We start from the raw sequence: 15,048 nt of genomic DNA, 5'->3' as shown, positions 1-15,048 counted from the left end.
CCAGAAGTGTGGTTGAAGAGGTAAGTTTTCAAGAGTATGTTACAGGAAGAAAGAGCAGTGAATCAGTTTATATTGTAGGTGATGAGATGGCAATCACTACCTGCTTAGAATTTGCCAGTGCCCTGCTCTCTCCTCGACGAAGTCTAAAGGCCCTCAGTGGTTTACAGTGGTAAAGGAAATCTACCAGTGAGTCTAATAAGCAGAGGCCTTTCTCTTAAATATGATGTCGTTTATTGCATGATAGCAATCAGGTACAATGTTATATGACTGAAGTAGACATTGTTAATAATGCTTTGAGGCAACCTCGGATACCAGGTCTGTCCCTTTTGAGATGTTCTGGCTTTCCCCAACCAACACTGCATGACATTGTCAGATTGGATGAAGCTTAATGCAGTCTCCAACACTATCCCTTCCAGAACAATTAACTCCACTACAATTATGGAGGAGTCATCCATAGATCACAGGCAGTGGGTTGACTCTGATTTCTTTAGAAGTGATTTTTTTCTAGATCGTTGAAGTGTATAGAATGCTTTAGGTAAACGTTAGTTTATGTTTAGTCAAAAAGGAATGGGTTCCACATGCCATCCCACCCACCATGTGTTCCCTAAGCCAGTGGACTTTGCGTAATATGGAGACTCAGATCCTAAAAGATCAACAAAGTGGCAATGGCAGCATAGCACCCACCATGGAAACCCACAGGGTCCACGTTTCTTGTTTAGTGCTCTCTCCAAAAGTAAAACCACAGTATGCAAGCCAACCTTCCATGCATTGACTCCATCTGTATGTCCTGCTGTCTGGAAAACAGCCAACGTAATCAAAGACCCTCCTCCCATCCCAGTTATACTCTCTTCCCACCCTCTTCTGTTGGGCAGAAGATATGCATGTACGCATAGACTCAAGAACAACTTCTTCCCCGCTGCTATTCAATTTCTGAATGGACTTCTCAAATTTTACATTTAGTGTTAATCCCGCTCTTTGTGCATCTTCTCTACAGCAGTAACACTGTATTCCTTGATCGGTTTTATTACCCTAATGCACTTTGTATGGTATGATCTGCCCGTAGTGCAGGCAAAACAAAACTTTTCACTGTACCTAGGTACATGTGACAATAATAAATCACATCAAATCAGTAAGGGGAATTATTATCTACTTCCACCAGTATTTTCTGATCTTTGCTATTTCTAACCACCACCTAAACTGATTCAACCCCCTGAATTTCTGAGCCAAGATCCTTTCTCTCCCTGATATCCTACTGCCAACCTTTATCACTATGGCTTGTGCTTCTCTTGCTTTGATTTAGATGAGGATCATCCCAATGGCATGACACATTCACCAATGCTACTGTCTCATGAATTGAAACCCAAGTCTCCCACATCACTTTTTGGGCCACAAATTCATCTATTTACCTGATGCCAATTTATTTGTAACCCAGAAATCATTACTCTCCTGGTTTTGCTTTCTATTTTACCCTCTACCTGCCCGAACCTGCAGCAGAACTTCTTTCTCAGTCTCCCTCTCTCATTGGCGTTCACGTGGACCTGGAGAATAGAATCCTTCCCTTCCCATTCCAGTTTCCTCTCCAGTCTAGGGGATTTACTCTGAAACCTGGTACTTGGTGTAATGTGGTACAAAGGTTGGTACCACTCACTGTCACTCCACCAGTGGTGCCCATTGTCCTTAGTCACCCGGGAATCTGCTGGCTCATTGTGAAACATCCGTGCACATATGCCATTCGCTGCTATGGATGTTCAGCTTCCCCTTTTATGTTTAAACTCCAGCACCATGTCAGTGAATCCCCAAACTGAAGGATGGCCACAGGCACATAGCTCATGTTCCTCCTTAGTTGAGTTACTGCATCATGACATTACGAAGTCAGCACACCTTGCCCATTTATTTCGAAGGCTGAATGAGAATGCTGACCTGCTGGGAGGAAGTAGCAAAGCAATGCTTTGAAATGTTCATTTCCGAGTTTCACAGACAGCTCCAACATCCTCCCCATACACTCCGATGCCTAAGTCTGTAAGTACTATGCACAAAGAGTTTTAGTTACACTTCCATCAGGGGAGCAGGGCTGTCAGAGGCCTAGTTCTGCCCACCAGGGCTATCTTATCAGAGGCTCATCCATGCTCCTTACTCTGTGCACTGATTAACTGTTGCACAATGTCCCGTCGCCCAGCAGCAGAAAGTTTATTAGAAAATATGTTGTTTTATTGCTTTGTAAGTTGTTGTGTTGGACAGGTATTTATCATGAGCAAATTTGTTTTCTGAATGGCCTAATTATCGATTTTGTTTGTTCCTTGATTCCATGTAGCCATTTCCACTTTGTCTCGAACTGTGCTTTGATGTTTGTCTGATAAGACTTTGCTTACTTACCAGTGAATACCGTCTGTGGTAACGGAACTCCTTCCGTGCTGGGTTATTCCATGATCCTATACCATGGGATTCCTTTTGCCGTGAATGTTCCTACCACAACCTCTCTGAGTTTGTAGTGCACCATGACCGCCAGCTATTCAGAGACGCAGGATACATATTTGTTGAGTTTCACGCCTGGTAGACTGGCTTCTTGAGCAATATTTTGGAGTGCTGGAGTTATACTGCACTCAGTGCAAACCCAAACTTACTCCAGCTGGCTTGTTAACTGTATAATGGAGCTGGCATTTTGGGTTAATGGGGAAATGCCCACCTGGGGGTTAAAGCGTCTCACTCCCTGGCTGTGTTATCCTCTTCCCCTCTTTGTAACGGACAAAGGTCACACACCTTAAAGCCATAACCCCTCAGTCACTTATGCATTAAAGTCAGAAGTGGCACAACAGCAGATTATAGTCCAACAGGTTTATTTGAAATCAGCAGCTTTTGGAGCGCTGCTCCTTCATCAGGTGAAGTGGGAGAGATGAGCACACAGACACAGAGTTTATGGGCAGAGAGATCCAAAGATCATACAACTGGTGCACATGGAGTGTCAGATAATCAGTCTGTGCGGGTGACCAAGAATATTAAATGATGAGTAAACCTGCAGAGACTTATTATCTGACATTCCACACATGTCATCTGTGTGATCTTTTGATCTCTCTGCCTATAAACTCTGTGTCTCTGTGCTCATCTCTCCCACTGCACCTGATGAAAGGGCTGCATTCCAAAAGCTTATGATTTCCAATGAACCTGTCAGACTATAACCTGGTGTCGTGTGACTTCTGGCTCAGTCCATCCCAGTCCAATACTGGCCCCTCCACATCATGCGTTGAGCCGGGAGTGTGAATGTTGCCGAATGATTGAATGTTAATACACATCATGACGCAGTGCCTTCCTATACCAACTGGAAAGGAGCATAACTCATTACCCAAATGGATGATGTTTGACCATCAGCATATCAGCCATTATCGCCCCTTTTCCAATATTTTTATATCTGTGTCATGAAGGGATAAAGGACAAGAAAGACAAGTTGGAAAAAGTTGTGATCTAAAATTGTTGAACTCAATATTGAGACTTTTTTTATTTGAACACACTTGAACATCTCATACCAATTTTAGGATTCAGTCTTTTTCTTTTACTCACTCAAGCATTCTTTCCCCAAGAATTCTGTTTTTCAGTTCAACTGATTTTCTAATTGAGAGTTTTGCTTGCTTCTCGTCCTGTGAGTTCTGTGTTCTGCAACTGAACAGATTGAAACTCAACATCACCCCAATTAGTTTTTATTAGATTTTTTTTTCTTAGCTTTCATTCTAGTAGCAACTGTTACAAGAATTGAATTTCACTGAATTCATGGCCAAGATGTCCAATTAACTCCCCTGGTTTCTAACTTGCCTCATTTCTTGATTGTTTCACTATAGATTTAATGAGATCTTCACAAAAGAAAATACTGGGATTTTTTTTTCCCCAAAGTGAAAGGTTCATCACAAATGCTGGAAATCTGTCCCGGTCCACCCAGGTGGATTCGACGGTCAAGGAAGCACAACCACGCCCCTACCTCCTCAGCAGGCTAAGGAAATTCACTATGCCCACCAACAAGGACTCTTACCAATGTTTATAGATGCACCATCCTGTCTGGAAGCATCACAGTGTGGTATAGCAACTGATCTTCACAAGACCGCAGGAAACAGCAGAGAGTCATGAACACAGCACCCCCCCCCCCCCCCCCCCCGATCCATCACACAAACCAACCTTCCATCCACTGACTCCATCTACACTTTCCACTGCCTCGGGAAAGCAACCAACACAATCAAAGAGCCCTCCCACCCTGATTATACTCTCTTCCATCAGGCAGAAGATACAAAAGTTTATATATGTGTACGAACCGATTCAAGAACAACTTCTTCCCTGCTGTTATCAGACTTCTCACATATTAATGTCGATCTCTCTCTCTGCACTTTTTCTGCGTCCGTAACACTATTCTCCACTCAGTTCTGCTACCCTGATGCATTTTGTATGGCTTGATCTGCCTGTATAGAACACAAAACAACAGTTTTCACTCTGTCTCAGTGCATGTGACAACAGTAAATCAATCAAACAATCAGGCAGTGAAAATGAGTGTCTTTGATGTCAAGTTGCTTTTGATTGAGTGTGACTTCAGGAGTGCGAGTAAGATGGAATCGGGGGAAACTCTCAGCTTGTTGGAGAATATGGGGTGGCACGGTGGCTTAGTGGTTCACACTGCTGCCTCACAGCACCAGGGACCCGGGTTCGATTCCAACCTCGGATAACTGTCTGTGTGGAGTTTGCATATTCTCCCCGTGTCTGTGTGGGTTTCCTCCGGGTGCTCTGGTTTCATCTCAGAATCCAAAGATGTGCAGGTCAGATGACTTGGCCATGCTAAATTGTCCCATAGTGATAGATACATTAGTCAGAGGGAAATGGGTCTGGGTGGGTTACTCTTCGGAGGGTCGGTGTGGACTGGTTGGGCCGAAGGGCCTGTTTCCACACTGTAGGGGAATCTGTTCTAATCATTTCTAGCATAAAGGAAGACAGCTGTTGTTTATTGGAAACAATCATCTAAGTGCCTGGATGTGGGGTTCTTCAGGATGGTGTCCTGAGTCCAACCGTTTTCACCCACTTTAAAAGTGATTGCTGTCTTACATCGGGTCAAAAACGAGGATGTTCACTGATGACTACTGCTGACTGAGGGCCAGGAACTGCAACGTTAACTATCGGGAGGCTGCAATGGGGACTGAATAAATATTCCCCAGTATGACCAGAGGACTATAAGGGAGCCAAATACTTCTGAGGCAAGAACATTTCTTATGGGGCCTGAACAGGTTCTTCTGCTCCTCCTGGTGGCTACACATGAAAAAGCAAAAGGCACAGATGATTCGAAAAAGTTCCTTTCTCCACTTCCACCCTCCTTGAATGCATTTCCTGGCCTTGATGTGTAAACTATTTACTGCTCCTCTACTCAGTCCTGCATTAAAATAGTACGTGCCTTGAAGAAAGTAATTGCATTGGAGACAGTTTGTAAGCATTCACTGGATTAATTCCAGAGATGAAAGGCTTGTCTTACAAGGAGAGTTTGAGTAGTTGAGGCTTATACTCAGTAGAGTTAAGAACGAGAGATTTCTAATTGATGTACACAAGATGCTAAAGGGAACTGACAAAGTAGATATTCAGAGGATGTTTCCATACGTAGAGCAAACCAAAATGAGATGTTGTGGTTTGAGGATAAGAAGTAGCAGATTTGAAAACAAATAAATAAATGAATAAATGATTATGACCACGTGTATTTTACAGTGAAATACAATAAAAGACAGTGAAAAGCTTTCATTTGTTGCCATAATCCAGCACCATTTTAATAGTTTAAGAATGAGGGGAAATGAAAAGAAATAGTTTAAAGAAAAGTCCTTCTACATACGGGCTCTGAGCTGGCTTGGAACCACCACCTTCTTCCCCCCCCCCCCGCTCCCCCCAGACCAACTTAACGTCAAAGTCACTGATTCTCAGCCGCCATCTTTCACTGCTAGGCCAGTCCACCTTCCCCACCGCCTGCACCAGACATACCAACATTGGAGACTGTCACCGCGGGCAGTGTTGTCATGGTGACTTCCTGCCACTGCTTTGTCACCGCCAGCACCGGAACCAACCAGCGATGCATCCTGAGAAATGAGTCACCAATCTCTGGAATACACTCCCCAGAATGCACTGAGCACTGAAAAACTGAATCCAGTAGACCCCCACATCCATGGATTTGGTTTCCATGGTTTCAGTTATCCGCTGTTTATCGCAGACCAAAAATGTTAAATTCCGGAAATAAAGGATTTATATTTTTAAATTGTACACCATTCTGAGTAACATGATGAAATCTTCCTGCCCCATCGTGCTCAGTACCTTACTCATCTCTCTTTATCCTCTGTACCCATGCTGGCCAGCTTTACTCACATCCAGTTAACCTTTAGCGTCCCCGCTGTCTGCATCCGTTGCCGCGTTATCGCAGTGTTGTCGTGAAAATAACCCTTAAAATGACTTACCTATAGGTTCGCTCGTATCCGCGGTTTCAGGCATCCACGATAGGTCTTGGAACATACCACTTGTGGGTACGGGGGGGAGTAACTACTATGATTTGAAGAGGAGATAGATTTTTAATTAGTAATGGGATAAAGGGTCATAGGCAGGAGGGTGGAGTTCGGTCTGAGATGAGATCAGCCATGAATATGGTGAATGGTGAAGCAGGCTCGAGGGGCTGATGGCCTCCTCCTGCTCATAGTTCTTACATTTGATGGCAGTCTCTGGGTGCGATCGGAGTATTATGAGGCACCCCAGTGTGTTGCCTATTAAAATGTCTCAGAGAGTCACTTCCAAATCAGCTTCAACAATATTCTTTTCTCAAACCCAGAATGCAGTACGCCAAAAGTCACTAGTGGTGAATTCATTATGTTTTTTTTAATATTTTGCTGAGTTTGCATAGAAAGTTTACTGATAATGTTATACCATGTGTGACGAAAGGTGCACAATCTGTCAAGTTGAGTAATGTTTTTGGGAATTTTTAGTTACTTCTGTAAAAGGTTTTTTTGAATGAGGTCAAAGAGCTCTTCTGGAACAGTGATTAAATCCAGCATTTTTGTCAGAAAGCAGGTGACTGCGGACCCCTTTGGTGTTAAAGGAAAAATGTTTATATTGTATTGCAACAAATAGAGTAAATATGTAAAGGCAATAGCTTTATTTTCAAAAGACTCTAGGTTTGAGTGCGTTCTTTTTAATTCAGTTCAGAAAACCCGAGTGTTGAGTTTAGAAAAAAATTTAAATCTCCCCTGGAAGAAGTGAACAGGGCAGTTCAGGAACCAGTTTACTTTTGCAGAAAGGTTCAGTTTGTAAACTTCCAAAATTGGGAGAGTTTGGTTAGAACATCATTAGAACAGAGAATGTTTAGGCACTCGGATTTGTGAGAAGCTGACGTCAGCAAAGTGCGAAAGGACTCATGGAATTGTCTCGACAGTGCATTGTAAGCAAAAAATCAGGAGTCGGTTAACTCTAACCCTAAAGAGTTGAGGGAGGGTTGTAAATTCTCTGGACCTGAACCTCTGCAATGGATAGTGTCAGGAAATGGATTAAAACTTTGTTTTACTGTGTTTGTTGATTATTCTAACTGTTGTACATATTTAGTTGGCTTGGTTTGTTTTATTTTATCACTTTTGTGTAGTAAACTTCTGTTCTCTTGAAGAAAATCTGCAACCTCGTGTGAATGTGTCTCAGTGACAAACTACCACGTTAACTAACTAAAGCAAAAAAGATTATCTATCAAGCCACTTTTCGTTCGTGAATCTGACTTGCCCATCAGGTGGGATCATAGGGCAGGTGATGGCCTGGTCGTATTATCGCTAGACTAATAATCTGGAGGAAACAGCTAATGTTATGGAGACCTGGGAGTTCAAATCCTGCCATGGCAGATGGTGGAATTTGAATTCAATAAAGAATTTGGAATTCACAGTCTAATGATGATCATGAAATCATTGTCGATTGTCAGGAAAAAAACCTACCTGGTTCACTAATGTTCTTCATGGAAACAAGTCTGCCATCCCTTACCTTTATGTGACTCCAAATCCACAACAATGTAGTTGACTCTTAACTGCCTGGTGAGCAATGAATTTTGGCCCAGCCAGGGATGCCCACATCCCACGCATGAATTTTTTAAAAAAACATATGGCATGTTTTCTCCAGAATTACTGTTGATTTGATTGTTGTTCTCTGGAAAAGATTCTGATAGCTCCTGGTTGATAACTCTTTGATTGTTTTGCAACTGTAATAAAAAGCCAATTATGTGTTTCAGCCTATCACCTCAAAATAATATTAAATGCGTTTGTCATTTTTCATAATGTTCGAGAAGTGGTTAACAATATTTTCATTTCCTTTATCTGATTAGAGCAATGTAGTTTCTCTGTTCTCAGCCATCTGGTTCCTGTGAGCATCACAAAAACACATTTAATTTATGTTAATGTTTTGCATGTATAGACTCTAAATTATAAAATTAAGCTTAACATGCTTCCCTAAATTGGTCATCCTGTATATTTTAGATAACCACATGTGTCATTGAAATGGTGCAGCAATTCTTGGCAGAATTCATTAATGTAAATTGTAATCTATTCTGTCCCAATTAATCTATACAATAGTGAATTGGTAGTTTCTATGTTAATGCTTGCATTACAGAAGGAAGCTTCTGCATAAGAGCAAATGTATCTCATTAATGTCTTTCTCTATGATTGAAAGTTAAGACAATTTGAACATTAATTATGTCCAATTATAACATAGCATGGAGTTTTCCAAGTTGACAGTTTATTCCACTAAATGTACATCATTTGAGATAAATCTGTTGGACAGTAAAGAGATAAGATCATCTAATGATTTTTTTTTCTCTTGGGGGATTGTTGGAGTGAGGAATCTTCTTCCCCTAATTGGCAGTGAAGGTGGGTCTTGAAATCTATTCAAGGCTGTGTTGGTTAGATTTTTGATGGACAAGGGAGTCAGGAGTTAGAAAGATGGCAGATAGGAAAATGGAGCTGAGACCACAACGAGATCAACCATCCTTGATGAGCCTGTGGTGAAATGACGGTGTGCCTGATTCCAGACCAGAAAGTTATGTGTTCAAATCACATCGGGAGTTACTGTCATTTTTATAATTGCTTTAATGCTATTGCCTTTGCATGTTTATTCTATTTGTTGCACTATAATAGAGACATCTTTCCATTAACACCAAAGGGGTCTGCAGTCACTTGCTTTCTGACAAAAAAGCTGGATTTAATCACTGTTCCAGAAGAACACTCTGATCTCATTCAAAAAAAACATTTACTGAAGTAATCAACAAATTCCAAAAATGGTACTTGTCCTGACAAATTGTGCGCTTGAGCTCAGTTGACTGGACGGCTGGCTTGTGACATAGCGTGATGCCACTAATGTGGGTTCAATTCATGGCTGAGGTCACCATGAAAGACTGTCCTCCTCAACCTTTCCCCTCACCCAAGGCACGATGACCCTCAGGTTAAACCACTACTGGTCATCACTCTCTCTGATGAGAGCATAGCCCTATGGTCTGGTAAGACAATGACAACCTTTACAAGAGAGTCACTGTCTGTCACCTGCTAGTACAGGGCCTTTGTACTACTGAACAGAAGCTGCAGCCTCTCCCGATGACTGCAAGGTGAAAGCTGAGACATTATAGCTCTTTTCAGCAAGATTCAAGATAATCGCTAATCATTCTGATGGGAAATTCTGGAGAAACCTGGTTACCTCCAGGGATCCAGTCGCTAGCACACGGATTAGTTTAGGCAGAGAGCATTTAAGGGGAAGGAAGACGTACTTGATGGGGAAAGGATGGGGAGGACATGTTGCCTGAGGCATTGGGGGAGGGGGAGGTTCAAGAGGAGTATAAATACCAGTATGGAACTGTAAGGCAGAGTTGCTATAAACTTAGTGCAATATACCTGCAAATTTCACATTACTGTTCACTCTGAACCAAATACAGCATTGCGAAGAAACCCGAGTGTGTTTTGGCTGTGTTTCTAAGATGTCACAATTGATTTAACTGTTGATTTGCTTTCCCCATCCCACGCAGTGGCACCAACATGTCCCGAATGCACCAACAATTTCAAATTAATGACCTGACATTGCCCAGTGATAGGCACTGAGTGATGCGCCTCACTACAGATAGGTGAGAAATTATTGCAGTCTGTTTTTTCAGATGATCATTTGTCTCTCGGCTGGATCCTCAGATTGATTGTAGTGCCCCCTCCTTTTCCAGCTGCTCTTAATACATCACAATACACTGTTTGGTTTCAGAAGGAACTGATTACACTGGCGCTGTCTCAGTGCTCCACATTTTTCAACCCACTTGCGTGGTGTAAACTTCTGCTGTATTTAAAGAGAATGTTGCTGTTTGGACTGATGAAACATTGCCAGTGTTGACGGAATACCTGACTCTATCAGGTTCAGCCACAGTGATGGGACTAATCCAGACACTCTCTCTGATTCATTTTCCAAATTCCGAAGCCCAGAAACACCAGACTTGCATTCATCTAGCAACTTTCACAAGCCCGTAATGATCCAACTAAATTTAAAGGCAATCATTTTTTAAAGTGGCGTAATCCATGCATCTAATTTGTGCACAGCAAGCTCCCATACAGGGTGTGTGTTTGTGTGTGTGTGTGTGTGTGTGTGTGTGTATCCATCTGTCTTTCTCTCTCTCTGTGTCTGTCCAATAACTTCATGATTGACATCAGTGACATCAAGGGACAGTGGGAGACTGAGACTAATACTGATGACTAATTAGTCATATCTCAGAACTTAGTCTCAAAACAGCTACATTGATATTAAGCAAGACATTCCTTTTTTTTCTGATTTTATGAACAAGTTATTGAAGAATAATATTACTGTGAGGACTTGACCTGGAAGGGACGTTGCAAAGATTGATTGTTCAATAGCGATGTGAAGAAATATTTCACAATGCATTTCAAAGATGACCAAGCTGCCGATGTGCCCCTAAAATATATGAAGAAGAAAAGAGGAAAAGTGGCCTCTACAAAGCAGGAAAGAGTTCACATGACTGAATAAAGAGGATTTAAAAAACAGGTTCAAAGCAGAAGGGGAAAGAGGAACCAGAAAATAGCAAGGTTACAGAGTCAAAGCATCAAAGTAAAAAATGTTTTTCCAAACCACAATAGCCAGAGTGGCATCAGAGCAGAGATGAGCAGATGAAAAGGCACAAATGATCTTTAAATAGAGAACGTGCATGAAATAATCAATAGTCTGAATGATTCCTTCCTCACAGAGAAGACACAGACAATATATCCTCTCTTCAAAAAGAAGTACGATAAAGGATGAAATTCTCAAATGTTCGATGCATCGGGGATTCTGGGAAAATTAAGCCAAAAGGACTTAAAACAAATAAGCCTCAGAGAAGCATAGAATTTTACAAAGACACTGAGGGAAGAGCCCTGTTCGGGACTGACCTTCACAGAGATGGAAACTTGGAGGGGACCAGGAGATTGGAACTGGGCCAGTATTTTGATCAGGTTCGTGGAGAGTGAGACAACAGACACAGGCAATTCAAGGAAGTTTATTCTTACATTAACTCGGAGTAAGATCATGAAATTGCTCGATATAGTGGTAAATTTGAGGACTATTTGGTTAATAGTATAAGGTAAAAGGTAAAGTCACCATAGTCCCAGAGGACCATAGGGGGCTCATCTCTTATTAGAGAAGAAGAACCGCTGCTATTAGACCAACCATTTCTCTCTAAGGAAGGAGCAGCCATAGACTCCTCTGAGCTATTGAAGACTTTATCTTGCCGTCAAAGTTGGTGTTATCTCACCTTGCACTATTTTCCAAAGTGTCTACAGGTTTGCTACTGGTAATCTATAATAATCCCACGAATTCACGGTCAGGCAATCATAGTTTATTTGCTGTAAACCCGAGGGTGACCATGTTAGTAAGGAAAGCCCTTCCTGGTCATCTCAGCCAGTGCTGAAACTGAACCCACACCTTACAACAATGTAATCAACAGCCAGTGTGATTTTAGAAAAGGAGAATTTCTGTCTGCCCAGCCTGTGTTTCCTTCAGGAAGTGGCAGTGCAAGTAGACCCACGGCAAATCCATTAGAAATTGTGCACTTTAACATCCAAAACAAAAATGGCATTTTGTAAAACATAACGCACGAGGCTTGTAGTTAATCTTGTACCTATGAGTATTCAGCGTAAATTGCCTGAAGATTTGAAAAGAGTGTGTCAGGGTTAGAGGACACTGGCAAGGGTGATGGTAAGCATTGATTTTGGGGTGTTTCAGAGCTCAGTATTGGGTCTTTGATATACGTCAACATTTCATATTCAGTATTTCAATGTGAGATAACACCAACTTTGACGGGGGAGTGGAATTAATGGAGATGATCAGATGTGAGTCTGAGCAGGTGAGTAAGAGCTGATATATCTCATAGGAGGAAGACATAACATAGGAATGAAACCAAGAGATTTAGTATGTCTCAACTGGTGCAGAAATAGTTAAGCTTCAAGTTGAAAGAAAATGAAAAATCTCAGGGTTGCTTTTCCTGGGTGTGGAGAGCACGATACCCGTTCATTTAAAACTCAACTGTTTTATGTAGCATTTATTTAACTATTGTCTGTCTGCTTCTGGCTCAGAATAGGTATAAGAGGCGTGGTAAATCAACTGAGAAGATCAGGTCACCTGTCAGCTGAGAGGGCAGGAGCATCTTGGGAATCTCCTAAGGCAGGACAGAAGAAGGTTATTGTTCTCCTTGTGGAGGTTAAGTGGGCCCAACCTATCGCCTCAGCACAACACAGGAATATGTTAGTCTTGGGCTCCCTGCAGTCCACCCACTGACCTGATCCTGTTGAGCCAAAATACGTTCCCCCCTGAGGAGCTACTTTATATAATATTGAAATAGCTGTGCGATCTTAATGGAAGGTAAGGGCCTAGTGCTGTCATCACTAGACATCTTAATCCAGATTGAGTGGATAAGGAGTGGAGCTGGAAAAAGCACAACAGGTCAAGCAGCATCAGAGGAGCAGGAGAGTCGGCATTTCAGGTTGGAACCTTTCATGAAGACTTTCATCATTTAATCCAGACTCTCAAGTAATGTTCTGGGGATCTAGGTTCAAATCCTGACAGGGTTGATAGTAAAATTTGAATTTAATAAACATCTGACATTAAGAGCTATAAAACCATTGTTGACTGTCGGGAGAAAAAGACCCATTTGATTCATGATTATCCTTTCGGGAAGGATGTTTCTGTCCTATATGTGACTCTAGACCTATAGCAATATCATTGACTCTCAGTTGTCCTCTGGGCAGTTAGCATTAGCAATAAATGCTGGCCTAGCTTCCATCTTGTGAACAATTTTTAAAACTCCATGAAATGAAATATCTTAAAAGTAATTATGGAATATGATATAGATAAACGTGTTTATGTTATTTAACAGTATCCACTCAACAAATCAAGTGTCAGCCATTCTCAGATCCTTTTCTCAGGGCATTGCCTTAACCAATCAGTGTCAACTTGCTCAGTGCAAATATAAGCAAAGCTTGGCAGTTAATTGGCAGTCATCATCAGCTAGTGTATTCTCTATGCCCATGTCTTGACTAGAGTTGCACTTTGAGTCTGCTTACCAACCAGTCAGCACTTTACATAGAACGTTATAGGGCAGTACAGGCCCTTCAGCCCTTGATGTTGTGCTGACCTGTGGAACCAATCTGAAGCCCATCTAACCTACACTATTCCATATTCATCCCTATGTTTATCCAATGACCTTTTAAATGCCCTTAAAGTTGGCGAGTCTGCAACTGTTACAGGCAGGGTGTTCTATATCCCCTACTACTCTCTGAGTAAAGAAATTACTTTTGACATCTGTCCGATATCTATCGCCCCTCAGTTTAAAGCTATGTCCCCTTGTGCTAACTTTGTTTCATTCCATTAAAAGTGCCTTTTTCCCTTTGCCATTGGCATTTCTTACAAATTGCCATAATAAATGAAAGATAAAATGCTTTGACGAAATGTGTCTTTTTATTAGATTTATGTACATATAGCTGTATATCTTCACACATTTATCGATCACACTTGCCAGAAACAAAGTAGAGGCCTACTCCCTGCAACCAAAAGGAATATGTTCAAGCCTGGGAAAGTTTTTGAATTTTCTGGGAGTTTGGGGAGCCTATATGATACCAATGCTTTCACCATCACAATGCCCGAACCAAACAAATTGACTTGCTAATCAATGAACGCCCTTTTCTCCTGTAGTTTAAATTTGTCATGATTATTGTAAACATGGCATTCTTGCACTTGTCCTGATGGGTACACGATGAAAAGCTTCAACATTTCTCTCTTTGCAGTAATAGCCACTGCATCATTGATTTATGTCATCTTCCTGACTGCACTTTTTGGCATTAATGTTGACTGTGGTACAGACATCATTCTATCATCTCAGTTTCTCAATTGGCAAAATTGATCATTGGTGTGCAAAGAGTGTCATATGTTATCAGACATAAAGGCAACCCTATTAATTTTCTCTTCCTAGAGATCCCACTCTGAATTCTCTCTGACCAGCGAGGAAAATCTAAGTAAAGACCTAACCGAAACTAACCCGAAATCCTCTGTCTCCGGAGTGATGGGGAAGCTTGGACAATTCCAGTCCTCCGAAAATCCGGACTTAAGATCCTATTCACTGCCAAGTTGGAAAAGCATGGATTTGCTGGATAATGCAGGTATGTAACCAACAGGCGTCGGTGACTGTGGAATACCAGATCTCGGAACACTTAAAGTGGGCATTAATAATTGGTCATTCCATGGACAGTTTGCCAGCTGACTGGAGTGCAGAAAAGTTAAAAAAAAAACATGATTTTTTTCAAGAATGACAGACTATTAAAGAGTTTTTAAAAAGCCTCAATCTTTATATAACAATTTAGCATTAAAGATATAGGGTTTCTGTGTCAGCCAGAATCACTAGGCAATCCAAGCAAGAAATCTGTTCTAATAACTTGATTTTTTTTAAATTTGTAAGGTACCAGGTGAACCAGGATGTTTATAAACCAGATAGGGCAATATGGGCTGGGGAGTGAAATCTTCTTTGAG

At 41.5% G+C, this 15,048-nt stretch overlaps 1 protein-coding gene across 4 annotated transcripts in view; it reads left to right on the top strand.

Moving 5' to 3' along the window:
• The window catches only part of myripb (myosin VIIA and Rab interacting protein b), a 392,899-nt gene that overhangs the window by 319,618 nt on the left and 58,233 nt on the right, over positions 1 to 15,048 (top strand). For all 4 annotated transcript variants that reach the window (XM_072560411.1, XM_072560409.1, XM_072560410.1 and 1 more), the window contains one exon: positions 14,495 to 14,681. In XM_072560411.1, the coding sequence (XP_072416512.1) occupies positions 14,495 to 14,681 (187 nt within the window). The remainder of the gene's footprint in view (positions 1 to 14,494; positions 14,682 to 15,048) is intronic.

The sequence above is a fragment of the Chiloscyllium punctatum genome, chromosome 41, assembly GCF_047496795.1.
Source record: "Chiloscyllium punctatum isolate Juve2018m chromosome 41, sChiPun1.3, whole genome shotgun sequence".
Taxonomy (NCBI): domain Eukaryota; kingdom Metazoa; phylum Chordata; class Chondrichthyes; order Orectolobiformes; family Hemiscylliidae; genus Chiloscyllium; species Chiloscyllium punctatum.
Note: the sequence above shows the minus strand (reverse complement) of the source record. Positions and strands in the feature narration are given on the sequence as shown.